General features: G+C 41.3%; 1 protein-coding gene across 2 annotated transcripts in view; it reads right to left on the bottom strand.

Annotated features, from left to right (window-relative positions):
* DRP2 (dystrophin related protein 2) overlaps positions 1–26157 on the bottom strand; it is a 70795-nt gene that overhangs the window by 8846 nt on the left and 35792 nt on the right. For both annotated transcript variants that reach the window (XM_006869098.1, XM_006869097.1), the window contains exons 3-16: positions 25859–26015; positions 21197–21317; positions 16687–16955; positions 16153–16299; positions 15247–15325; positions 12018–12078; positions 11645–11706; positions 9533–9607; positions 7766–7967; positions 7474–7559; positions 5586–5743; positions 5087–5253; positions 2294–2405; positions 185–321 (exon numbers count right to left, since the gene is read on the bottom strand). In XM_006869098.1, the coding sequence (XP_006869160.1) occupies positions 185–321; positions 2294–2405; positions 5087–5253; positions 5586–5743; positions 7474–7559; positions 7766–7967; positions 9533–9607; positions 11645–11706; positions 12018–12078; positions 15247–15325; positions 16153–16299; positions 16687–16955; positions 21197–21317; positions 25859–26015 (1833 nt within the window). The remainder of the gene's footprint in view (positions 1–184; positions 322–2293; positions 2406–5086; positions 5254–5585; positions 5744–7473; positions 7560–7765; positions 7968–9532; positions 9608–11644; positions 11707–12017; positions 12079–15246; positions 15326–16152; positions 16300–16686; positions 16956–21196; positions 21318–25858; positions 26016–26157) is intronic.

Raw genomic sequence — 26157 nt, 5'->3', positions numbered from 1 at the left:
TATACAGAGACTGGACTCCAGACTCTTAGGCCAGATTTCTGGTCAGACCTGAGCTGAACTGCCTGATTGATAGTCAAACCTGTCCTGGAACATTTCCCGAGTCCATTCAAGACTCATCCCCTTCAAATACATACCCAAGCTCAGTGAAGCTGCCTGCAGCTCCTACTCGACCACCAGTACTCACGTCTCACTGTAGTCAGCCTCCAGTACTGATTGCACTGGCAGATAACCTCGCTGAGGGTGTTTGCTGAAATAATGTTTTGAGCGAAATTTGTTCTTTAAAGTTGTGGCAAAATCCCTCATGTTCTCGCTGGATGTGGTCTGGAAGGAGACAGAGCATAGGGATTCACCGGAATAGTGTCCCCAAGTATGGTGGGAAGGTGTGGGGGCTCCCCTGGAATAGGGAATGTGACTGGTAATCCACTGGTTCAAAGCTACCATACCCTGTTCCGAGAAATGGGCCTAGAAGGATACATGCCAAACTGTGCACACTGGTTGTCTCTGGGAAGATGGGGTGGAGGGGTGGAAACCAGAATGAGGAGAAAGGAGACTTTAGTTTTATAATCTATTGTTGTTGCTAAGTGCCACAGAGTTGGTTCCAACTCAAAGTGATCCTATAGGGTTTTCAAGGAGTAGCTTGCTTGGTTTGAACCACTGAACTTGTAGTCTGGTACTTATCGTACAGTGCCACACCAGGACTCCATTAGTTTTATACTTTAAACACCTCAATATAACTTGATTCTTTTGCAGTAAAAACATATTTCTTAATTCCTTGCTTCCACTGAATCACACATGTTTTTGTGCCAACAGAATTTGGAGAAAAGAGGTTAATTTGGAAAGATGGATTTGGGAAAACAAGTTTAAAGATGTTGGAAATGTTTTCAGGTTTTAAGGGAATATGTGGGGCAGAAAGGGATAAAGAAGTGTAGAGAGCAGAGTCCGCTCAGAAAGCTAAGCATGGAATTGTGGGTCTTGAATACGGCAAAGGAGACAATCTATGATTAGAGTTCAAAGGTGCTGACCAATCCAGACTTAGGTTATTATTAGGGGCAATTTCCAATGAAAACCAAGTGGAACTGGGGGCCCAGGTAAAGAGCAAACCTTTATTTCCCCTCCCCAAGGACTGAGAACGTAATTTGAGAACAAATTTTGGTATTGACTAGAAAGGGTAGAAACAATGGCCAAGGAACAGGTACAAAGTAGCAAATAAAGAAGCACTGGACTGTGAAACACAGGGTCTGTAGTTCAAACCCACCAGCTGCTTCTCAGAAACCCTGTACAGTGTCAGTATGAGTTGGAACTGACTCGACGGCACTTAGTAACAACAATAACCCAGTACAAGAGAAAAATAGAAAACTGGTCAGAAAAAACTTGAGAGCAACAGAAGTTTAGCCACTTGGCACCACCTTATTCTCTTTAATTTTTCCTGAGACTTTTCCCTGCAGTTAAATTGTGAGCACCTTTTTAGTGAATGAGATGACCTGGGTTGCTGAAAACAGCTGTGGTCCCAGTAGTAAAGAAATATTGCTAGGAGACTAAACAGAGGCCTGGATCCCCCAAGGTGATAAAGCAACAAAACTGTTTGGAAAATGCTCCCCAAAGGAGAGCAAAAGACAGTTAATCAGTGCTTGGCCAAATACTTCATTTTGCTCGGATTAATCATCAACATTCATGGAAGCAGCAGTCAATAAATCAGATGATGTTTTGCATTAGGCAAATCTGCTGCACAAGATGTCTTTAAAGTGTTGAAGAGCAAAGATGTCAGTTTGAGGACTGACCCAGGCCATGGTATTTTCAATAACTTCATATGCATGTGAAATTTGGACAGTGAATAAGGAAGACCATCAAAGAATTGATGCATTTGAGCTATGGTGTTGGAGGAGAATATTAAAAGTGCCATGGACAGCCAAAAGAACAAATATATTGGTGGTGGAAAAAGTACAGCCAGAATGCTTCCTGGAAGCCAGGATGTCCAGACGTCGTCTCTCATACTTCAGACATACTGTCAGGAAGGACCAGTCCCTGGAGAAGGATATCATGTTTGGTAAAATGGAAGGTCAGAGAAAAAGAGAAAGACCCTCAACGAGATGGATTGGCACAGGGGCAACAGCAGTGGGCTCAAATGTAGTAATGATTGTGAGGTTGTCACAAGACTGGGCAGTGTTTTGTTCTGCTGGGCATAGAGTCGTTATGAGTTGTCACTGACTGGATGGCACCTAACAACAACAATGCTTGGCCAAGTAGATCAAGAGCCTAGCATCTCCCCTTCCCACTCATCCCAGAGGTTTCTTACCGGGGTGTAATATTCCATGATGGGGTAGTGCAACTTGTTGCCTTTGCTGGCCCTGCCTGTCAAAAAGCAGGTCTGGCAGATGTCCACATTAAATTGTTTCAGACTCCGATACCTTGAAGAAATGAGAGGTGGTATGAAAAAGAATCCACTGTGCCATAGTGATCCCCACCCCCTACTTTCTCAGCATCCAAATATCATTGGGAGAGGGCAAGGCATTCATGGAGTCTTGGTGTGGTGATGTAGGATAAGAACTAGATCACAAGGTCAGTTTGAACACAAGGTTGGAGGTTCAAACTCACAGACGCTCCTTGGAAACCCTATAAAGACAGGGTCACTATGAGTCAGAACCAACTCAATGGTAATTAACAACAATAGGGCATTCATAACCTGCTCAACCTCATATACACAGCAGTAGCTAAGTACTCAATGGCTTAATAGCCTATTCTGTTGGTGCTGTTAAGTGCTGTTGAGTTGATTCTGACTCATAGTGACACTGCACAGGGTTTCCAAGGAGCAGCTAGTGAGTTTGAAGTGTCAACCTTGCAGTTAGAAGTTCAGTGCTTATCTTTCAGTGCCACACCAGGACTGCAGCCTTATTCTGTCGTTGTTGTTAAGTGCCATAGAGTCAGTTTCAACTTGTAGCGACCCGGTACAAGGTTTCCGAGGATTTAAAACTTTTGCGGGAACAGAAAGCTTCATCCTTTCCTGCAGAATGGCTGGTGGGCTTTAACCACTGACCTGTGGCTCACAGTCGCGTGAGCCACCATGCCCCCCAACCTTATTCTTGTTGTTGTTGCTGTTGTTAAGCCTCATTCTATTGTTGTTGTTATTGAGTGCTGTCGAGTCAGTTTTGACTCATAGCAATCCTGTTTAGGGTTTCCAAGAAGCAGCTGGTGGGTTTGAACTGCCAACCCTGCAGTTCACAGTTCAGTGTTAATCCTATAACGTCACACCAGGAGTCTAAGCCTTATTCTAGGAACTATAAATTTCCATGAAATCACAAGTTCAAATCCCCAGAAGTATAGAAAATAACATGATCTCAGCAACTTTTATTTAAAAAAACGGTGTGGCAGAGGTAAAGATCTCATTAGATCTAATCAGTTTCTGAACAAGGATGGACCCAAAAGGGTTTAGTCTCACAGTTACCACCACCTACCCTGGAAAAGTTACCCTTCTAATACGAAGGCAATTTGTTCTACCAGTCCTGGGCAATTTGTGAAAAGCTAAATTATAAATGGTTATTTATAATAATACCAACTCTGTATTATAGAATAGTCCTTCAGATCTAGGTCTAAAGTTTAACTTAACTGTCCATAGGTAATAGTATACTTAGACTTAAGACAGCCAGAGGATCCAGTGTTAACTGCATGAACTTGGGCAAATCTCATTCTACTTCTGTGCCTCATTTCTCATCTTATAAAAAGCATTGGGGGTACTATATGGAAGGTGCATCCTCATGCTTTAAACATTTTTAAAGGTGATCATTTTATGATGAAAAACAATATCAGGATGGTGGCTACCTTTGTGGGGGAAGTAGGGGTGTAATCAGGGAACCTTCAAAAGTGTTTGCTTTACTTTTTAAACTGGATGTTGGTTAACATTGTCATAAGCTCATCCCATTTCACAAGAGCTGTTTGTTAAAGTTTCAGGAGTTTTATAAACTGGTTTTTAAATACAGTCATCATTTAAAAATTAAATGATATAAACTTACCATTAAATAAATTATATTAGCAACAAAGGTAATAAATACTAAAAAGCCCCCACTTCCGGATTATTTTACTATTATCTCTGCTTTTGAGGTTATTTATGTTGATCGCATCTACATGGTGGAAATGCTGTAAGTAGTACACTATTATGCATCTCTTTCCAACTCTGTGTTTAGGGACCTCAAGTTGATAGCCTGACATTTTCATGGTGGGAATATTTATTTACACTACAGAAATAGACTATTACTACACATTTTAAATACTCAAACCAAACCCATTGCTGTCAAGTTGATTCTGACTCATAGCAATCCTACTGGATAAAGTTGAACTGTTTGATAGCATTTCCAAGGCTGCCACATCTTTCTCCTGCAGAGTGGCTGGTGGGTTCAAACTACTGACCTTTCAGATAGCAACTGAACAGTTTGCCACCAGAGCTCCTTAGCTACAACTCAAGTTTCCTTTTTTCTTTCTGGGGAACAGATTGCCACACATTCTGCAGAGAACCCTGGATATTTTTATATTAGTATCTTTACATTTTTGTAGGCCTTTAATGCTTTATAATATAACTAAAACAAAAATAAAGCATTTCATAATGACCGATTTTTATAAAGTTAAACATTCTGCAAATTTAAAGGATTCTAATATAATAGAGTCCTGGTGTGGTGCTGTGGGCTAACGCGCCAGACTGCAAAGTCATTTGAACTGCAAGGTTGGTGGTTCAGGCTCACCAGCTGCTCCTTGGAAACCCTATACAGGGTCGCTATGGATGAGAATTGACTTGATGGCACTCAACAACAACAACAACAACAACAATATAATAGAAGGAGTCCTGGTGTGGCGCTGCAGGATAAGCATTTGACCTCAAGGTCAGTTTGAACCACAAGGTTGGTGGTTCAAACTCACCCGTGGCTCCTTGGAAACCCTATACAGGGTCGCTATGGGTCAAAACCAACTTGATGGCACTTAACAACAACAAATATAATGTATAACAGATTATCTGTTTTTACATAATAATTATTCAATGTACTGCATTGTAATATATAAGTTGTATGTAACATGGAATGTTTATTACTATTATCATTCCTACCTGAAGCCTTTGATTGGGCATTGCCTACAGATAGAGCACTTGGTCTGGTGTTTCACTTGTTCAGCAATGGTGACTCGATGCAAAACAGCCAACCACACCATTGACTGGGGCTCCAAGTTGACCCACTCCAAGAACTGGGAAGCTTCAATGACTGGCTTTCCAGTGCTCTAGGGAAACAAGAAACCCAATGGGAATAACTGAGACCCCAAAGTGCCTGGTTCCTGGAATAGCAGTCCTCGGAGGTGCAGGGGGATCAGCAGGGCCTGGGTTGGCCTATTCTCCAAAGTTATCCAGCTTTCACCCTGTCCTTTTTGATCTGGCACCCTCCCCAACAGGACTCTAACACTAGGAACCCAGAGACCCTTTGCCCTGTTGTGCCATCCCAATAAATTCTCTTACATCTAAATAGCTTCGATCAAAAGCCTAGCTCTGGGTCTTCCCTCCTCCCTCCTACTTTCCCCTCCTCCTACTCTCCCTCCCTCCCTTGCTCCATACTCACAAAACGAAAGCAACTACGGACACTGGGTTCCACATTGCTGCCTCCAAAGGCTGCTACTTCGCCCAGCTGACGGGGCACCTGAATGGCCTCATGAAGCAGGACACTGAGGTGTCGTTGATCACACTGGCTGCCTGAGTTGGCCACTTGGCTGAAGAGGTCTGCTGACCCCACCATAAGTAATAACCAATCCAGATATAGGAATGGCCACAGAATGATGTAGGGGAAAAGGGCAGAAAAGGAAGACATGGAAAGAACACACAGACTTAACTCATGAATTTTAAAACGGAAATACCTAGAAGTCCATCCCTGATCTTCTAAAAGCCCAGGAGTTCTAAAATGAGCACTTATGAGTTCGAAGAGAAAAGTGAGACACACGCAAAGACAGAGCCTCAGGAAGAGAGAGTGGGGGATGAAATGAAGACAGACAGAGTTGTGTGTGAGAACAGTACAAGACAGATATGACACTCATGGGAAAACAAATTCCTAAAGAAGCAAATTCAGGGTATGTGGGATACAGGGACACCTAAACATGAGTCATAGTCGGGGTGTCATATCCACTCATGTTCATGTAGCTCATGTAGTCTGACACTACAATCACCTCTCAGTTATCCACACAAATGGAAGGAAATACTGGCATGGATAATCCAAACAGAGGGGATGGTTCAAAGCACCAGATAATTTAAAATTATCTTTAAGTGACTGAGGAATATACTATGGCACTTACATTTGAACATGGATTGTATCTACTCTTCTAGGAACCCCTAATTCCAACCCAAAATCTGTCAACAGAATTTATTTTATGTTTACTTCATACTATACGGAGCTCTGGTAGCGTAGTAGTTATGAATTGGGCTGATAACCTCAAGATCAGCAGTTCAAAACTACCAGTTGTTCTGCGGGAGAAAGATGAGGCTTTCTGCACCCGTAAAGATTTACAGCTCCAGAAACCCTGTATAGGGTCACTATGGGTTGGAACTGACTCCCTGGCACACCACCACCACCAAGAAAATATAAAGAAGTAGAAGGGAGACAGCTGGGTTTAAGTTTGGTTCCATTACTAACTACTTTGTAAAACCTTGGGTAAGTCATGTTGAAGTTTACTTGCTCAAAGGAATATTGGGAGATATAATTGAGGTCATAGCTATCAATACGCTTTGAAAAGTCCCCTTCCCTGTATAGTTTTTCCAGGATATTTATCTACTTTGATCTCATATAGTACATATCTCTTCTCATTCAGATTATTCTACTTAGTACTTTAAAAAAAAAATACGTTCTGTGGTTTTCTGTCTCTTTCTGCGTACTGCAAAGCACATGAGGCAAGGACATTTAGCACAGTGGTCAACACACATACACTCAACAACAAATAATGATGCGGGAGAAAAGTACAAAGTATACAAGATGAGAAGGAAAGAAAAAGTACTTTAAACCAGGGTTAAAAACGACATAATTACATGCTGTCCACTTCCAAAATAATCGGGATTATTGTATCCTGCCTGTGTAAATCATATGAAAAGTGTCCAGTAGAAAATGTAACTGAAATGACTTCAGTTTCAATCTGGGATAGGGTTAAACTTTATAGGTCAAGGGAGAATGAAATTAGAAAGTCAGGGTCTTAGGTACTCTAGGAAGTCAACTCAGATCCTGACCAAGTCTTAGGTCGGAAGAAAACAAACGACTTGGGGCGACACTGGAAATAACAGGTCCCACCTTGGTCTGTGGCTGCGATGGGTTCTTTTTAATCGTCTTGACCAAGAGGCACCACAAGGCAGCCCAAATATTCCTCTACTGAGTCATAGAACCTACTGTCTACTTATCTTATACCCTTTCTCCTCCCTACAACACCTCTTCCTCCACCCAACTCCACTCCAGACTTTGGGGTTGTACTTACACTGAAGTTTTTCCTTCACTTCTGTGCCGCACAGGCATGCAATGCCAGTCTTAAAGGACAATGCTCGCATCTTTCCACTGCGACCACTAGGTTTAAAAGAAGAGACTGAGAACATGAATATATGTTAATCATTAACATCTTGGCAGTTTATCCTAGCAAGGCTCTGTGTCAACCATGGTCCAAGCTGAGGTGAGTTCTGGTCTACCATAGGAGCAATGTCTCCCCAACATGCCCATTCCAGGTTGTTCCATAGAAATTCATACTGTAAACTTGCAGGGATGATAAACTTTACCTATCAAAAACATTAAGGAGCCAGTTGAGACTCATGTCCACACAGAGTGGCACATTGACCAAGATGCCTCTTTCCTCCTCCAGTCGTTCATATAAGGCAGTGAGGCAATGAATGACTTCCACTACATCCATTACATGTTCACTGGCCTGCAGATCATGCTCACTGAAGATATCCAATGCTGTAGTTAAAGTTACAAGGTCCACTGAGAAGAAAAGAGAGAGGGAAAAATATAGCAAAAACAAACAAACAAACAAACAAACAAAACCCAGAACTCCATGAGTTAGACAAGGAGATAAGGCTATTGGTGTCACCAAATTTGACTCAATTCAAACCAAACTTATTCTTTACCAAGACCCTCAACCCAAAGGAGAGAGACGGTAGCAAAAGACCACTTAAATTAACCCAAGATGTTTCTATATGCTCTTTATTTGACTCATTTTCAAGAAGATCTTGGGATGTGACTTAACTCACCTTCTATATGGGTCGGACCCGACTCGATGGCACTTAACAACAACAACAACATACTATAATATCGTCTATGTGATGGACTCCAGTTTTATGTTTCTCTGTCTACACACACATTCCAGCTAAAACTAGACTTGTCCCTGAACCTGGTTCTGAGAAGCTAGACATGGATTATAAAGCTAGACATGGACTTAAAAATTTTGTGACACAACTCAGGAAGACTTTTTTAAATCTTTTTTTTTTTTTAACTTTTTATTGTGAATTGGGTTAAGGTTTACAGAGCAGATCAGTTTTCCATTCAACAATTCATATACATTTTGCCTCTTGTCAATGACTGCAACCTCCACAATGTGACATTTCTTATCAACACTTCCTCCTTGTGTTTCCTAGTTCCATTCTTCCTTCTTTCCTAACCCTTCTGAACTTTGTCTTTGAATAAATGCTGCTATTTTTATCTCAAATGGTTACTTATTCTAAGATGTGCATGCCTTTCTAGTGTTATTGTGTCTTTTGTAGACCTTTCTATTGTTTGGCTGAAAATTGAGTCATGGTCATGAGTTCATTTCTAGACCTGAAGGGTGACTAAGGGCCATAGTCCTAGGGGTCTCTATCTGACCAGTAAGCCTGATCTCTTTTACGATTTTGAGTTTTGTTCCACAGTTTTCTCTTACTATATCCAGGACCTCCTATTGTGAGCTCTTTCAGAGTGGTCAGCAGTGGTAGCTGGGCACCATCTAGTTCTTTTGGTCTCAGGATCTTGGAGACTGGTGTCCTCATAGCCTATTAGTACATTGGACTGATTGTTTTCAGAAGGACTTTTTATTTATCTCCAATGCTGGAATTGCCCTAGCCGAACATGGTTGGGCAAAAAATCTTTAGCAGATAGTGTCACTAATAAGGGCCAGAAACCACATTATATCTGCAGCTGCTTTGTCACCTAATAACTGACATTTATTTTAACAATTCTACTGATGCATCCAATATTCCCAAGATGTCAAAAGAACGAAAGGACCTGGTGACTCCAAGTCAGGGCCTGGGATAGTTCCTGACACAGAGCAGTTGCTTGATTATCCATGTTGGGCAAGGAAAAAGGACAAGGAGGAAAACTTTGGGATTAATTTGGGAACTATTTTAGGGTCTCTGGAGAGAATGTAAAGTGTTCTGAAAAGAGTAGGTATCCACAGCCAACGTGTGTCAACTTTTAGAGACTTCCCACTAAGGTAATAAAAGTGAAAAACAGCAAACAGGTGAATAACAGTAGGAGTGGTTGAAGGTATAAGAGAGGTGCAGCGGCATACATACAGCGTAGTGCCTTCTGGACTCTGCGTAGCTTCATGGCAGTACGATAAGCTGAGAACTTAATGTTGTTCAGATCAGCTGCAAAGATTGGAAAGAGACCCAGTCACATCAGGGAAATTTAAATGAAAAATCACAATAAACTCTGCTTAGGAGACCACTGAGCTTCTGTTAAGGGTGAAAATGAACAGTGATTATGGCTGTACAACATGATCAATGTAATTAATGTCACCAAAATGTGAAGAATGTTGAAATGACCAATGTTTTGTTATATATGTACTTGTCATGATTAAAAAAAACACTGGCTTAAACACGCATGCACACAAGTACTCTTTTACATCCACTAGTTTGAACTGCAAGGTTGGCTCCTCGGAAACCCTATACAGGGTCGCTATGGGTTGTAATCAACTCAACAGCACTTAACAACAACAACAAGTGTGGCAAAAAATAAAAGTCTGACAATAGCAAGTGTCAGTAAGGATCAATGAGAACTGCTGACAGAAGTGTAAATTAACATAATCTCTCTGGAAAAGAACTTGATATTACCTAGTAAAATTGAATGTACATATATCCTACAACCCAGCTAGCTATTTTTCCTAGAGCAGTGATTTTCAAATGTTTTTAACCAAGAATCATAGTAAGAAATCCATTTTTATTTTACATCATTAACCAGTAATCACATATACACACATGCATATGTATATAAATAACGTAAAAACACTTTAGGAAACCATACCTATAAAGTAAAAACTTAACAAGATTAAGATTCCATATGATAAGGATATTTCCTAGTCTTTTTTAATTTTAAAAAATGCTTGTCATATTGGCTACCCAAAATGGGGTGAGGGGACTACAAAGGCAAGAAGTGACTGGCTCACAAGCTTTCAAGAGGGAACCTAGAGACAGGGGGCCTGGAGGAATGCAGAATCTCCAGTGAGTAGTATCCAATCTGTCTAGGTCTTGTGATACAATAGTGAATAATTGTTATCAGGACTGATTGTGAGGGTTGGAAATGTAAAGGTGGACGTTTTATAGCAAGGAAGGGAGTGATTAACTTTCCAGTCTAGGAGCGGAGGTCCCTAGAACCATCAACGGAGAAGAGTCGAGCGCGGGACCCTACCCAGAGAAGCAGTGATGCCTGAGATGGAGGCAGAGACGATGACGTAGAGCGATGGAGCAGCTGGGGACTTTAGATCCAGAGAGGGAGAGCGACTGTGTGCTGAAGACTGGGGGGTAGTGTAGGGGGCAGGATGCATGGAGGGGATTGTAACCATGACAATGAAACGATATACAATAGAATTAATGCAAAACTAATGTTCTCCCATGTAAACTATCATATAATTCACAATAAAACATTTTTTAAAATGCTCGTCACAACATACAAAAATGATTTTATGACCTATAGGCTAGGCAACACCAGTGATTAAGGATTCAGCTGCTAAATAAAACGTTAGTAGTTTGAATCCACCAAATACTACATGGGGGAAAATGAGGCAATGTGCTCCTGTAAAGATTTACAGCTTTATAAACCTTTATGGGACCATCCTACTATGTCCTGTAGGGTCTCTATGAGTGGGAATTGACTCGATAATAGTGGGTTTGGTTTTAGACTGAAAAGTATGCTCTGGAGAAATTCTTACACAAGGGCATCAGAAGACAACTACAAGAACTTCTTAGCAACATTATTCTTGTTAGTTCCAAACTGGAAACAAGACAAATATCCAACAGTAGAATGGCTAAATAAACTGTGGTGTATACAATAGAACACTCCACAACAATGAAAATTAATTAATTAGAATCACGTGCATGTTTGTAACATAATGGTGAGCACATATTAGTAGTCAAAGAAAAAGCACTCAAGAGTCACAATCATTGCAGCCTTGGTATTGTCTTTCAAATCTATAAGCATAATTTCCTAATGTGATGATAAAATGGTCTAGGTGTAAATACAGAGCCTCCAGTTGAATGAGGTACAAAGGGGAAAGGAAGGAAAGCTATTGGAGGAAAGAACAAGGTACTTTCACCTTCATCACTTGTTGAATGGAATTCCCTTGTATTTTTATAGGACAAAGACATCTGTTTATATTCCCATTCTATACAGGAACCCCACATTCTTACCTAGGGTTTGGTATAACTCGGTCATCTTGGGATGGTCCCAGCAAGTAGTCTGGGCTTGGTGGCTACAAACAAAAACATGAATAGAACCAGAGTCCACATCACCTTTTCCTCTCCCAACTTCATGCACCACTCAGCAACAGATTGGAAGCAAGAAGCTATAGGATGTGAGGTTGAACCCTGAAGATCTTAAAGCACAAGGGATTCACCTTTACCCAAGTAGAATCTTGAACTCTTGAGGATGAGTAGGAGGAAAAACTGGACTGGATGGAGGAACCCCAACAGATACGGAGTGACAAGGGCAGGTAGAAAAAAAGATAGGTGAAGGAGGGGTGGATAGGTGGCTGACCCACTTCGGACTCAAATGATCACTCACTTGATGTAGTAGGGGACTTTGTTAGGTGAAATTGCTCTTTCCCAGGGAACCTGGACGGAGGCTGGTAAGGGAGAAGAGAAAGAGAAAGAAAGTTGGCCACTAATGCTCTTCAGGCCTCTGGTCACTACCATACTTTATTCTCCCCCAAAAGGGGATGCTGAGTCTCATTGACCCTGAGAGTAAGGCAAAACTTCAAATGAACAAATATATCTCTCTTATGTTAGGGCAGGGAATTGAGAGATTTTCACCGATACATTAACATATCAGAGACATGTCGAGGTCATGTGTTGGAATCCTTAACTTGGCTATCCTCATAATCTTCTCCTTGAGCAGGTTGCCATTTCTACCCATTCAGTTGCAAGTAACTACAGTGTGGATATGAAGTGGACCCTACTCTCCTCATGGGACTCAGAGCCCTTTCCTTAGAACACTAAGCTTCTCAATTCTGTAAGGCAACAAGGAATGGTATTGCCTACTTCTCTGTCTAATGAGGAGCTCTGGGCAAGCATGCCTCTCCCTGCCCCATGTCTTTGTTTTCTGGATGTTCCAGGAGAGACATAGGTTACCTGACTAACCTCCTGGTTACAGTTTCTCCGGGCACAAGAGAATGATGCAGGTATGCCAGTGATGATAATACTGATAATAATAATTTCAGTTAATGTTTCTTAAGCTTCTACTATGTGCCAGATACTATGCTAAATGCTTTGTGGGCATATCCAATTTTCATTTGTATATTCTCACTGGAGTCCCTGGGTAGTGCAAATAATTAATGTGCTCAGTTTTTACTCAAAGGTTAGCAGTTTGAGTCCACTCACATGGAAGAAAGGCTTGGAAAAATACCTCCAAAAACTCAGCCTTTGAAAACCCTATGGAGTACAGTTCTATTCTGACACATATGGGATTGTCATGAGTCAGAATTGACTTGCCAGCAACTTGTCACTGGAGATATATATATAAATATATATACCAACCTGTTCTGAATCACCATAACCCTTTACTTGAATTATTTCAATAGGCCTTCTAACAAGGTCTCCCTGTTTCCACTCTTACTTCCCAAAAATCTATTCTCAACACCCACACTTTGTTATAAATAAGTCAGATCATGCTATCCCTTGGCTCGAATGTCTCCAAAGAGTCTCCATTTGATTCAGAATAAAATCTGAAGTTCTGACCATAGCCTCCAAAGCCATCCATGCTCTGCCTCTTGCAACCACTCTGACCTCATCACCTCCTTCCCTCCTTGCTTACTTACACACCAGTGTCCACGCTGTTCCTCAGATGTCCCTTGCCTTAAGGTTTTAGAAGATGCTGTTCCTTCTGTCTGTTTTTCTCTTACCTCAGATATCCACATGATATATTTCTTCACCTCCTTTAGACTTCTGCTCAGTGGTTAACCTCTCAGTGAAGCCCTTCTTAACTATCCTATTCAAAATTGTAACACCTCCTTTCTTAAGTCCAATACTCCTTATTCATGCCATCCCTGATTTAATTTCTCATTCCATATCACTTGTCACCAATTAATCTTTTATATATAATTAAATATGAATATAAATATACACATGTTGCTGATAAGTATTATCGAGTTGGTTCCCACTCACAGTGACCCCATATAGGATTTCTGAGGCTGTGAATCTTTCCAAGAACATAAAGTCTCATCTTTTCTACTGAAGTGATTGGTGGGCTTCAACTGCTGACCTTCTGGTTCGCAGTCCAGTGTTTATCCTACAGGGTCACTGAAGTCCCCTTTCCCTCATATGCAATTAGCAGCCCAGTGTGTGTGTGTTCCCCTAGTAGTGTAGTGGATTATGAGCAGGCCTGCTAAATGTATCTTAGCAGTTCAAATCTACCAGTTGCTCCATGGGAGAAAGATGAGGCTTTCTGTTCCCGTAAAGATTTATAGGGTTTTTATGAGTCTGAACTGACTTAGTGGCACATCATCACCACCACCATATATATAGAGAGTCCTGGTGTAGCACCACAGGATAATGCAATGGACTGCAAGGTCAGTTTGAGCCACAAAGTCTGTGGTTCAAATTCACCAAGCTGCTCCTTAGAAATCCTAATCAGGGTCATTATGAGTCAGAATCTACTTGATGGCACATAACAGCAACAATATATACATACATATATGTAAGGATTTCTGTTGTGGTACTATAGAATAAGCACTGGACTGCTAACTGCAAGATTAGTGGTTCAAACCCACCAGTTACTCTTACTTGTTTATTTCTGGTTTCCTTCATTAGAACATAAACTCTACAAGTCTAAGTATTTTTGTCGGGTTTATTCACTGATGTCTCCCCAGTGCTTGGAATAGTACCTAACCCATAGTACAAACATACTGCCATTGAGTTGATTCTGACTCATAGTGACCCCTATAGGACAGAGTAAAGTTCCTCAATAAATCTTGCTGAATGAATGTTGTTGTTGTTAAGTGTCGTTGAGTTGGTTCCAACCCATAGCGACCCTGTAGAGGGTTTCCAAGGAGCAACTGGTGAGCTTAAACTTCCAACCTTGCAGTGCAAACCGACTTTGTAGTCTAGCGCATTAACTCACAGTGTCACACCAGGACTCCTCATTTAATTCTATAACTCTATGAGCTAGAATGAAGAATTGATGCTTTGAATTATGGTGCCGGTAAAGCATACAAGGACTGCCAGAAGAATGAACAAATCTGTCTTGGAGGAAGTACAGCCAGAATGCTTAGCAAGGATGACGAAACTTTGTCTCATGTACTTTGGAACATGTTATCAGGAAGGGCCAGTCCCTGGAGAAGGATATCATGCTTGGTAGATGGTTAGCAAAAAAAAAGAAGACTCTTAACAAGATGGCTTGACACAGTGGTTGCAACAATGGGCTCAAATATGACAACAATTGTGAATATGTTTTGTTCTATTGTACATAGGGTTACTATGAGTCAGAACTGACTCGATAGTGCCTAACAATAGCATGAGCTAGAAAATATGTTTGCCTGTTTTTATAGAAGGGAAAACTGGGGTCCAGAAAGGTTAAGCTACTTTCCCAAGCTTGCACAGCTATTATGTTGAGGAGCTATGACTCAGACTAGGTCTATCTGATTTGAGTTCCTGTTCTTCTAACCACTATACTACACTGCTTTATCCATACTGCTTCTTGGATTCCAAGGTATATTGAGCTCCCACCAGGCCCCCAAGTAGACTTTCTTAGAAGGTGGTTGAGGTTCTGTAAGTAAAGTCCAGTTTGACTCACGTACAGGAGAGGAAGTGCTGAGAACCTGGCCCAAAGTCTCGGTGGGCATCCTGGAGCTGCTTAAGCCTCTCACTAACTGAAACCTATGGAAAGAACAGGTAAAAATTAAGTGAATTCATTCCAGATATTTAGTGTGGGATATCTACACACTCCAGGTATGTTCATGAACTCCCTTATACACCCACTGCCATTGAGTCGATTCCAACTCACAGCAACTACTATGTAAGTATTATACTACTATACAGACAGAATAGTAAGACAGAATAGAACTGCTTGGAAACTCCTTAGAATTTCCAAGACTGTAAATATTTATGTGAGCAAAAAGCCTCATCTTTCTCCTGAGGAGCCGCTGGTGGGTCTGAAGCGCTGACCTTATGGTTAGCAGCCTAATGCTTGACCCACTACATTACCAGGACTCCTTCAACTCCCTAGTTGTTGTTGTTAAGTACTGGTGAGTCCGTTTTGACTCACAGTGACCCTGTATAGGGTGTCCAAGGAGCAGCTTGTGGTTCTCATTCCAGTGTTGGACCTATAGCGCCACACCAGAACTACCTAGTAGATAGGTTTTTCTCCAATTTCTGCTCCTCTCACAATCATCCAACCCCTCTTACTCCATAGAACTCCAAGGGTCAGAAAAGAATATCCTCAATTCTGGCCATAGAAGCTCTTCATTTTCCCCTGTATATCCTAAATGCCCAAATCTAAACAGACATCTCTTATTGCTTCATTTCAATCATTTCCTGAAGTTTAGAGGGTGAGAGTCCTGTTCCCTTATCCTAAATTTTCTGCTACCATTTTCCCATGTGATCTCATTTCAATACACCCTTCATTCACTATGGGCCTGCAAAATCTTCCCTCAAGCCTCCTTATACTGAGGCTCTTTTTTTCTCACTCCAGTCTGCTCTTCTACCTGTAGCTGTTTCCACCGGGTGTTGATCTGCTCCAGAGCCCGAGAATTTTCCATTGATAAATGTACATCAGATATAGCAAGTTGGTGGGCCAAATCATTCACCAACTTGACTCCATCTTTCATGGGAGAGAATTCTTCTTTAAATAGCTGTAAAATTAGAACCCAAATTACAAAACAGACCAAGAGTGGAGAGGAGGAACCATTAGTCATTCCCTTGAACTCCTCCCTCCTTACTCAGGGATTTGTTTCAACACAATCTAGGTACCTGACTATTAGGGCAACTGGACCAAGACATGCGTGGCCACTGTTCTTACCCTTTGCCTTGCCTTCTTTCAATAAACACAAAGGAAAGAGCAGACAGCAGAAGGAGAGAAGAGACTGGAGCCAAACCAACCCCCAAGTTCAAGCACAAACTGAGGAGGGCACAATAGAACAGGCTGACAATGGGATAACAGCATCAGGAATATTGTCAGAGTCTGGGAAGAGCATCAGGTCTCAGAGTGGTCTGTAGCTAGGTGAGGGGGCTCAGCATACCTTAAGACCCTGGATGTGTTCAGGGAGTGAATCAATGAAGAGATCCCCAATGGGCTCCCACGTAGCTCGCACTCCTTCAGTCTGGGTCAGAGTAGTACTTAATTCTTCCATTGCCCCTTGGATCTCCAACAGCTGCTCCAGAGTACGCTCAATGTGACGGTGCTGGTCTACACAGCGTGCTGTGAGTTTTTCCCATAGTTCACTAGCAACTGTCGCCTGCTTCCATACAAAGCGGCTAAGATTCTGAATCTGTTGTCTGGGGGAGTTATCTATAAGGGAAGGCAGGAAGGCAGGTCAGACTAACCTGGCAGGGGTAGCTCAGGGGCCAGGAAAAGACAGACAACCAACCCTTCATAAAATATATATGTGTATGTGCATACATTCACATTTGGGTTAGTGTATATAACCATACACAAAGAAATATACATTTGTCCATGGTTGAGGTTTATTTTTTGCATATTTAGTTTAATTTTGGATTGATTTTTATTAAACTTGCTATTTTGAGATAATTGTAGATATACATGTAGTTGTAAGAAATAAAACAAAAAGGTACCATGAACATTTTATCCAGTTTCACTAAATGATAACATCATGCAAAACTATAGTGCAGTATCATGACCAGGAAATACTATTTTTTTCCTGGTCCCTCCTGATAACATGTCCAAAGAACATGAGGTGAAGTCCCACCATCTTCCCTTCTTAGCAGCATTCTGGCTATACTTCTTCTAAGACAGATTTCTTCATTCTTCTGGCATCCATGGTATATTCAATATTCTTTGCCAACAATAATTCAAATGCATCAGTTCTTTTCTGCTCTTCCTTATTCACTGTACAAATTTTACATGCATATGAAGTGATTGAAAATACCATGGCTTGGCTCAGGTATACCTTACTCCTCAAACTGATATCTTTGTTATTTAGCACCTTAAAGAAGTCTTTTGCAGCATATTTGCCCAATTCAGTATGTCCTTTCATTTCTTGACTGTTGCTTCCTTGGGCATTGATTGTGGATCCAAGTAAAATGAAATCTACTTTACTATACTAGGAGCCCTGGTGTTGCATTATAGAATAAGCACTGGACTAGTAACTGCAAGGTCACTAATTCAAACCCAACAGCTGTTCTTGGAAATCCTAAAACAGGATCACTATGAAACAGAAGTGACTCAATGGAAAACAACAACAAAAATACTCTACTATACTATTGTTGTTGAAGAGCAGAGATGTCAGCTTGAGGACTAAGGTGTGCCTGACCCAGGCCCATTGTGTTTTCAATAGCCTCATATGGATGCGAAAGCTGGACAGTGAATAAGGAAGATTGTAGAAGAATTGATGCCTTTGAGTTGTCGTGTTGGAGGAGAATACTGAAAGTGCCATGGACTGCCAAAAGAACCAATAGATCTGTTTTGGAGGAAGTGCAGCCAGAGTGCTCCTTGGAGGCCAGGATGGCTAAGCTTCGTCTCTCCTACTTTGGACATATTGTCCGGAAAAGGATGTCATGCTGGGTAGGGTGGAGGGTCAGAGAAAAAGAGGAAGACCCCCAACGAGATGGATCAGCCAGGTGGCATTATTGATGGCGTCAAGTGTGGCAGCGGTAGTGAGGTTGGCCCAGGATAGGACATTGTTTCGTTCTGCTGTGCAATGGGGTCGCTATGAGTCGGTTCCGACTCGATGGCACCTGACAACAACAATACTATTGTTGTTCTTCTTCAGTGCTGTAGAGTAGCTTCTGACTCATAGTGGCCCTGTATACGGTTTCTGAGGAGCTGCTGGTAGGTTTTAACCACTGACAATACACTTTTGTTGTTGTTAAGTTCTGTCAAATTGGTTCCAACTTAGAGCAATCCTGCATAGGGTTTCCAAGGAGTGATGGGTTTGTGTAAACCTCTGACATTGCGGTTAGCAGTGCAGTGCTTATCCTACAGCACCACACAAGGACTCCCAAATAAGATTGATGGGTTGTGATATTATACTATCCTGGATTGGCGGTATAAGGTAAGTACTGAACTACTAACCATAAGCTAACCTCAAGGTTGGTGGCTCAAGCCCATTAGCTGCTCCAAAGAAGAAAGATAAGGCTTTCTGCTCCCACAAAGATTTAAAGCCTCAGAAGCCCTATACAGGATCATTTTAAGTTGGAACCAATGCAACAACACTTAACAACAACAACATAGTATATATAGGAGTCCTCAAAGTTGGCAGTTCAAATGCACCAGCTGCTCCTTAGAAATCCTATACAGGGTCACTATGAGTTAGAATAGACTCAACAGCACTTAACAACAACAATAGAATATATAATACATAATGTATTATGCTGTGTTTCTGCTGTGTGCTGTGGAGTCAGTTCCAACTCAGAGCAACCCTGCATAGGGCTTCTGAGGCTGTATATCTTTATAGAAGCAGAAAATCTCATCTTTCTCCTAAATTGCAACTGGAGGATCCGAACTACTGACCTTGCAGTTAGCAGACCAATGCACAGTCCACTGTGCAACTAGTACCAATCTTACTCAGTTTCCCAGTAGTAGTTGTATTCATCTGTAGACGAGTGCATTTAGTTCTATGCAATTTTATCAAACATGTAAGGTTATGTCATGTATCTACCATCACAGTCAAGGTATCTCTTAAGTTCTACTTATACATATATGCATGTACATAGATTCCCACTTGGAGTACTGGTGTGGCTCTGTGGGCTAATGCACTGGACTGCATAGTCACTATGATCCACAAGGTCGGTGGCTCAAGCTCACCAGCTGTTCCTTGGAAACTCAATACAAGGTTGCTATGGGTGGGAACTGACTTGTTAACAACAACAACATTCCCACTTACTGTACTGTGCCCATATTCTTGAAAATTAGGCAAAGTAAATAGTGAGTCAAATTTTTAAGGGGCATAGTAAAGCAAATCCTTCAAAGTCATATTTATATGACTCTGGGATGTGACTTTACATAGATGTCTGCTGCCCACATCAATCCAAAGAAGGAAGACATTTTATGACGATCCAGCCCCAAAGAGGTTAGTATACCATGCCCAACTTTTCCACATAGTATCCTAAATGTTAGGTTTTCTTCTTCCTCCCTCAGACCTCCCTTCAAATACAGATTCAAAGCCCTCAAAGGCCCAAGATAACTTGAATTTGTGCTGATCTCTCTTGAGTTTGTACTATCTGGGGCTCATTGTATAACAAATTAGGAACCTCAGTCCTTCTACTGAGGCACTAGAAGAAAGCGAAAAGGGTAAACAGCAATGACAAAAGCCTCTGTTAATGAAGGGTCCTTCCAGGTCCTATTCATAGTCTCTCTCAAAAGGTTAAAGACCCTTTTTGGAGAAGACTTGCTGGGTCAATACTCAGACCTAATCACTAGGAGTCCTGATGTGGCACTATGGGATTATACCCTGGACTGCAAGGTAGGTTTGAACCGCAAGGTTGGCTGTTCAAATTCACCAGAGTCAGAACGGGCTCGATGGGTCTTAGCAACAACAGCCACAATCTACTAGGAAACCTATCCTGTTGCTTATGTGAATATAAACCTAGAGTGGCCCACTCTACTAAGAAAAGGGGCCAAAATTCACTAGGGTCAATATCAAAGAGCCACAGTCAATTTTCTTCCCAATTGTTATTACCTAATGCTTTAGATTTTAAAAAGCACTTTTACACAATCCTTAGTTTTTACTTTTACACAACAGTTAGTTTCCCATCACCTTTAACAGAAGCTCGGTGTCTTCTGTTAAGGATGATAGAAAACTATGCGAACAATTAATGGTGGTGGTTGAACAATATGATAAATTTATTTAACATCACTGGTTACGAGTTGGGCTGCTAACCTCAAGGTCAGCAGATTGAAACTACCAGCTGTTCCGTTGGAGAAGGATGCGACTTTCTGGTCTCATAAAGATTTATAGCCTCAGAAACCCTATACAGGGTCTCTATGAGTTGGGACTGACTCCATGGCACATAGTCAACCAACAAAAGTGTACATGTAAAGATTGTTGAAATGGGAAATGATTTATTAATTATATATTAACCAAAAATATATTAAATACAAAAATACTCCAGCAAAACATTTTTAAGAGTCTCTTATACATAATGATGATTAGAGCATATCGGCACATGTCTTTATATGTTGGAATAAAACAGTATGTCTTTTCAAGGACAATACTACTCTTTATAGTCCGAGGTGTGGCTGGTGAGTTTGAACCAATCTTGTGCTTCAAACCAACTTTGCAGTCCAATGCAATATCCTGCAGCGCCCGTCAGTTAAATTCATTGGAGTCATGTTCTTTTTCACATATGATTAAAAAGCCACACATGATGGTCCACAGAGCCACATACAGCTTTGATTCACATGCTGGTCACCCAACTCCAGTTTATGTTCCCTTTGCTTTTTCTTGCAGTATGAATCTTGCTCCTCCCTTTAGACTCACAGGAGAAAGCTGAGACAATGAGTTTGGTGAATGGAGGAAGGTGTTTAATGATACATAGATCAAGAAGTGTGAAGAGAAGAAGAGTACTCACCTTTACGCTCTGAACGAGGCTCCTCTAATTCTTCAAATGGGTGCTGGGACAGAAAAGCCTGAGCCGACTCTAGCACGGAGTAGATATAGGGGCCCCGAGATTTAACTTCTTCCATAAAGGCCTGTGAAGGTTAGCAATATGGTAAACAGGAAAATAAAGTCTTTCACTCACTCTAAATTCTATGCTGCAACTGACAACTGTTCTTCTCTTTAGTGCAATTTGGCACTATCATGAATTTTGGGGCTATCCAGGAAGAAAGAGCTGTAGTCCTTCCTATACCCATTGTCATAGAGTCAATTCCAATTCATAGTGACACAATAAGACCAAGTAGAACTACCTAGAGAGTTTTCAAGGCTGTGACTCTTTCCAGGAACCGATTGCCACATCTTTCTCCTACAGAGCAGCTGGTGGGTTCGAGCTGCTGATCTTTCAGTTAGCAGCTGAGAGCGTAGCCATTATCAAAGCTCCCAGTTATTTCTATAGGCAGAGGAATAACTTTCTGACACTGACAGAATTTACTATGAAATTGGAGTCCTGGTGTGGTGTTGTAGGATAAGCACTAGACTTCAAGGTAGGTTTTAACTATAAGGTCGTTGGTTCAAACCCACCAGCTGCTCCTCAGAAGCCCTCTACAGGGTGCTATGACTTGGAACTGACTCAACAGCACTTAGCAACAGCAACAACTATGCAACAATAGGTGTCCTTGGGTGGTGCAAATGGTTGAGCACTAGACTACTAATTAAAAGGTTGGTGGCTTGAACCCACTCAGAGGTGCCTCAGAAGACAGGGCCTAGTAATTGGCTTCTGAAAGTTCACAGCTATGAAAACCCTACTGGCTGCAGCTTTGCTCTACAGCACATGGGGTTAGCATATATTGGAATTGACTCCACAGCAGCTGTTCGTTTTTGCTGTTGTTGTTTTATGCCACTGGGCAGAGAGAAGTGTGGGCAGGGATTTGGGGCTGGGGATCTTGGTTCTCTAGATGACTCAGAAAGTCCCCTATAAGAAGCTTGTTGTTGTTGTTGTTATGTGTCGTGGAGTCGGTTTTGACTCATAGCAACCCTGTACAGGGTTTCCGAGGCTGCAAACCTTTATGGGAGCAGAAAGCCTCATCTTTCTCCCATGGAACAGCTGGTAGTTTCGAACTGCTGACCCTGAGGTTCACAGTCTGATTTGTAACCACTACCCTACCAGAGCTATAAGAAGCTTAGAGAAATCAAAATCAGGATGGGCAGAATTTGTCTTAAGTTTTAGATTAAATTTGTTGAAATATGAGGGGATTTCAAAAAATTCATTGAAAATTGGAATGAAAAGATAACCGATTTTTTCCCACAGACCTTTTGAAGCCCCCTCATATAAAAGACACAAATTATGAGTGCACATCTTGATGATTTTTCATAAAATGATTCCATCTGTGCTATAGCTGAGAGTGAAGCATCCAGCTGATATGAAGCGAGGGGAGATGCACAAGAACACCCAAACTTGCAGACAGTACCCATGTGACTTAGCCTTAATGGCTTGATAATTAGAACTCGACTAGAGGAAGATTACACACACACACACACACACACACAAAAAGGAGCAAAATAATTTTTGATAAAGGAAATGAGGGTAAATTGCTACAATTCGATGAACTTTACCTATACTCATGGAGGTTTGTTGTTGTTGTTGTTAAGTGCCATCAAGCGACCCTGAACAGGGTTTCCGAGGCTGCAAATCTTTATGGGAGCAGAAAGCCTTATCTTTCTCCCGCGGAGCAGCTGGTAGTTTCGAACTGCTGACCTTGCAGTTCGCAGCCTGAATCGTAACCACTATGCTACCAGAGCTCCTAGTAACTCTAAATACCAACAGAGAGGGAAGGCGTCTTCACATCAAGTATCAATGCTATCCTCTCTGTACACAGGGTAGATAGGGATGGGCAACTTAGACATTGGTTACCTAAAATGAGGAGGTGATAAAGGCATGAAGTGACTGGTTTACAAGGTTTCAAGAGGGAGTTCGGTTTACAAGTGTGTGGGGGAAGAAAGAGTCCTCACTGAATAGTTTTCATCTTGTCTAGATGGGACTGGTTACAAGAGATGGGGATAAGAGTCTTATGATTCAATAGTGAGTAATTGTTATCATGATTAATTGTGATGGTCACAATTGTAAAGGTAGAAGTTTTGTACCAAAAATGGAGGAGTAGTTAATCTTACAGTCCAGAAACAAAGGACCCTAGAACCATCAAGGGAAAAGAGCACAAGTGGAATACAAGACCTTATCCAGAGAAGCTGCGACACCAGAGATGGAGGCAGAGATGGGGACATGGAGAGAGGGAGCAGCTGAGGATTCTAGATTCATGGGAAGAGAGGAACTAAGAGATGGCAGCCAGGAGGCAGACTTGCAGAATGTGCCCTTTGGTAGTGTAAATTATTATATATGCCTGAGCAGTTTTTTTTTTGTTTTGTTTTGTTTTTAAAGAACAGCTAAAATGAATGGAGAGAAATACTGTTAACTGATGGTACATGGAGGAGATTGTAATCATGGTAATGAAACAAGGTGTATGATTTGTTGAATGTAAAACTGATGATCTGCCCTGTAAACTTTTACTCAATCCACAGTAAAAACCTTAAAACAACAACAACAACAAAAGATTCCATCTGTGTAAACAGTACACAGCTCAAGAAGCAGAACTCTACTAGCATCTCAGAAGGTGCCCTGACACCTCCTTCTAGTCACTATCCTATCCTTAAACAACCAAACAACAACAACAACAAAGCCCGTTGCTGTTGAGTTGACCTCACAGTCCCATGTGAGTGAGGATGGAACTGTGCTACACAGGGTTTTCAATGGCTGTGATTTTTCAGAAACAGATTACCAGTCCTTTCTTCTGAGGTATTTCTGGGTGTGTTTAAACTGCCAACCTTTTAGTTAGTAGTAGAGTGCTTAACCCAGGGAGGGGCTCCTACCCCACCCTTACACTCCCCCACTTCCTCAAAACAACAACAATAATAACAAACAACGACAAAAAAAAACCAGTTGCCTTCAAGTAGATTCCACCTCTTGGTGATCCCATATGTATCTGAGTGGAACTATGCACCATAAGATTTTCAATAGATATTTTTTTGAAATTAGATTGTCAGGCTTCTCTTCCAAATTGTCTCTGGGTGGACTTGAACTGTTAACCTCTCAGTTCACAGCTGAGCATGTTAACTCTTTGTACCACCTAGGGATTTCTTATCTCCAAAGGTAACCACTAGTTTTGAACTTTATATAAATGGAATTTTACAGTATGTATTTTTTTGTATCTGTTATTGTCACTATTTGTAAGATTCATTCATATTGTGATGTAGTTATTTATTTTCTTGTTATATTGTATTTCATTTAAAAATATTTATTTCTGATTATAAAGGCAATGTAAGCCGTAGAACTCTTAAGCAATTTCACAAAAATATAAGGAAGAAAATGAGAAACATTTGTCGTTTCAATACCTAGGATTAATATTGTTAATCCTTTGCTATATTTTCTTCCTATATTTTGATATATGCACATACACATCTATGTTCTTTTTTTTAAATGTTTTATTGTGAATTATGTGATAGTTTACATGGGAGAACATTAGCTTTACATTCATCCTATCGTATATCATTTCATTGCCATGGTTACCATTCCTTCCATGTATCAGCAACCAACCAAAGGGTATACACTGCAAGCCTGCCCCCCCAGGTCATCAGCACACACCCCTCTCCCTCTCTGGGTCTAAAGTCCCCAGCCACTCCATCTCTTCACATCTCTGCCTCCATCTCTGGAGTCACTGCTTCTCTGGGTAGGGTCCCGCTCTCCACTCTTCTCCCTTGATTGTCCCAGGGACCTCTGCTCCTAGACAGCAAAGTCAACCACTCTCCTCCTTTTGCTACAAAACGTCTACCTTTACATTTCCAACCCTCAAAATCACTCCTGATAACAATTACTCACTATTGTGTCACAAGAGACCTATCCACATCTCCTTTCATCAGCCCTGCCTAGACAGATTGGACACTACTCAATGGAGAGTCTACCTTCCTCCATGCCCTCTGGATCTAGGCTCCCTCTTGAAAGCTTGTAAGCCAATCACTTCTTGCCTTTGTAGCCCCCCCATTTTGGGTAGCCAATGTCCAAGTTGCCCATCCCTGTCTATTCTGTGTATGGACGGGGTGGGAATGATCTTTGCTGTAAAGATTTGTTCCCTCTTTTGAAGTACTGCATCCATAGGTGTAGGTCAAGTTCATCAAATTGTGTCAGATTACTCTTCTATGTTCTTTTTAGTGCAATTGAGATCCATATGTTTGAGGAGGCTTATAAAAGTTCATGGAGAAATTTCTTTATCTTTTAATGCCATTTTTCATGAAGTTTTTGAAGTCCCCTCATATATAGTTTTGTTTTTCACTTAACACTATATTATGATAATTTCCCCTCATGATCCCCAATAAAAATCAGGGCAAATTTTTAATATTTGATGGGAGGAATAGAAAGGAACGCTTTGACTAATTCTGTGGACAGCATTAGACAGGTAGGACAGCATATAACCTCCTGTTACTTTAGGTATCTAAGCAAAAGTTGGGTACCTGTCTGTCAGGGTACTGAGGAGGGATCCCTCGCCCAACTGAGAGGCTAAACACTGTAGTCCCTATAATTCAAACCTACCGCATGTGTTTCCTTCTCCTGTTGCACCAGGGCCACATCCCCTTGTAAGGGCAGCTGAGCTGACAACTCTTCATCCTTTTGGCTGAGCCAGTCAATAATCTCTTGGAGAGGGAGCTGAAGCTTTCCACTGTGGTCTGAAAAGGCCTCTAGGCGAGCACTGCACATAATGGATAAAACCAATGATTTTCAATCTTCACTCTTCTTAAGTGGTAAAACATTTTTTTCCAAAATACTTATGTGAAACTTTAATATTTAACACAGATTAAAGAGGATCTAAACTCTGGTAGCGTAGTGGTTAC

The sequence above is a fragment of the Chrysochloris asiatica genome, unplaced genomic scaffold (genome assembly GCF_000296735.1).
Source record: "Chrysochloris asiatica unplaced genomic scaffold, ChrAsi1.0 scaffold00126, whole genome shotgun sequence".
Lineage (NCBI taxonomy): Eukaryota > Metazoa > Chordata > Mammalia > Afrosoricida > Chrysochloridae > Chrysochloris > Chrysochloris asiatica.
This window is presented reverse-complemented; position numbering and strand designations above follow the sequence as displayed.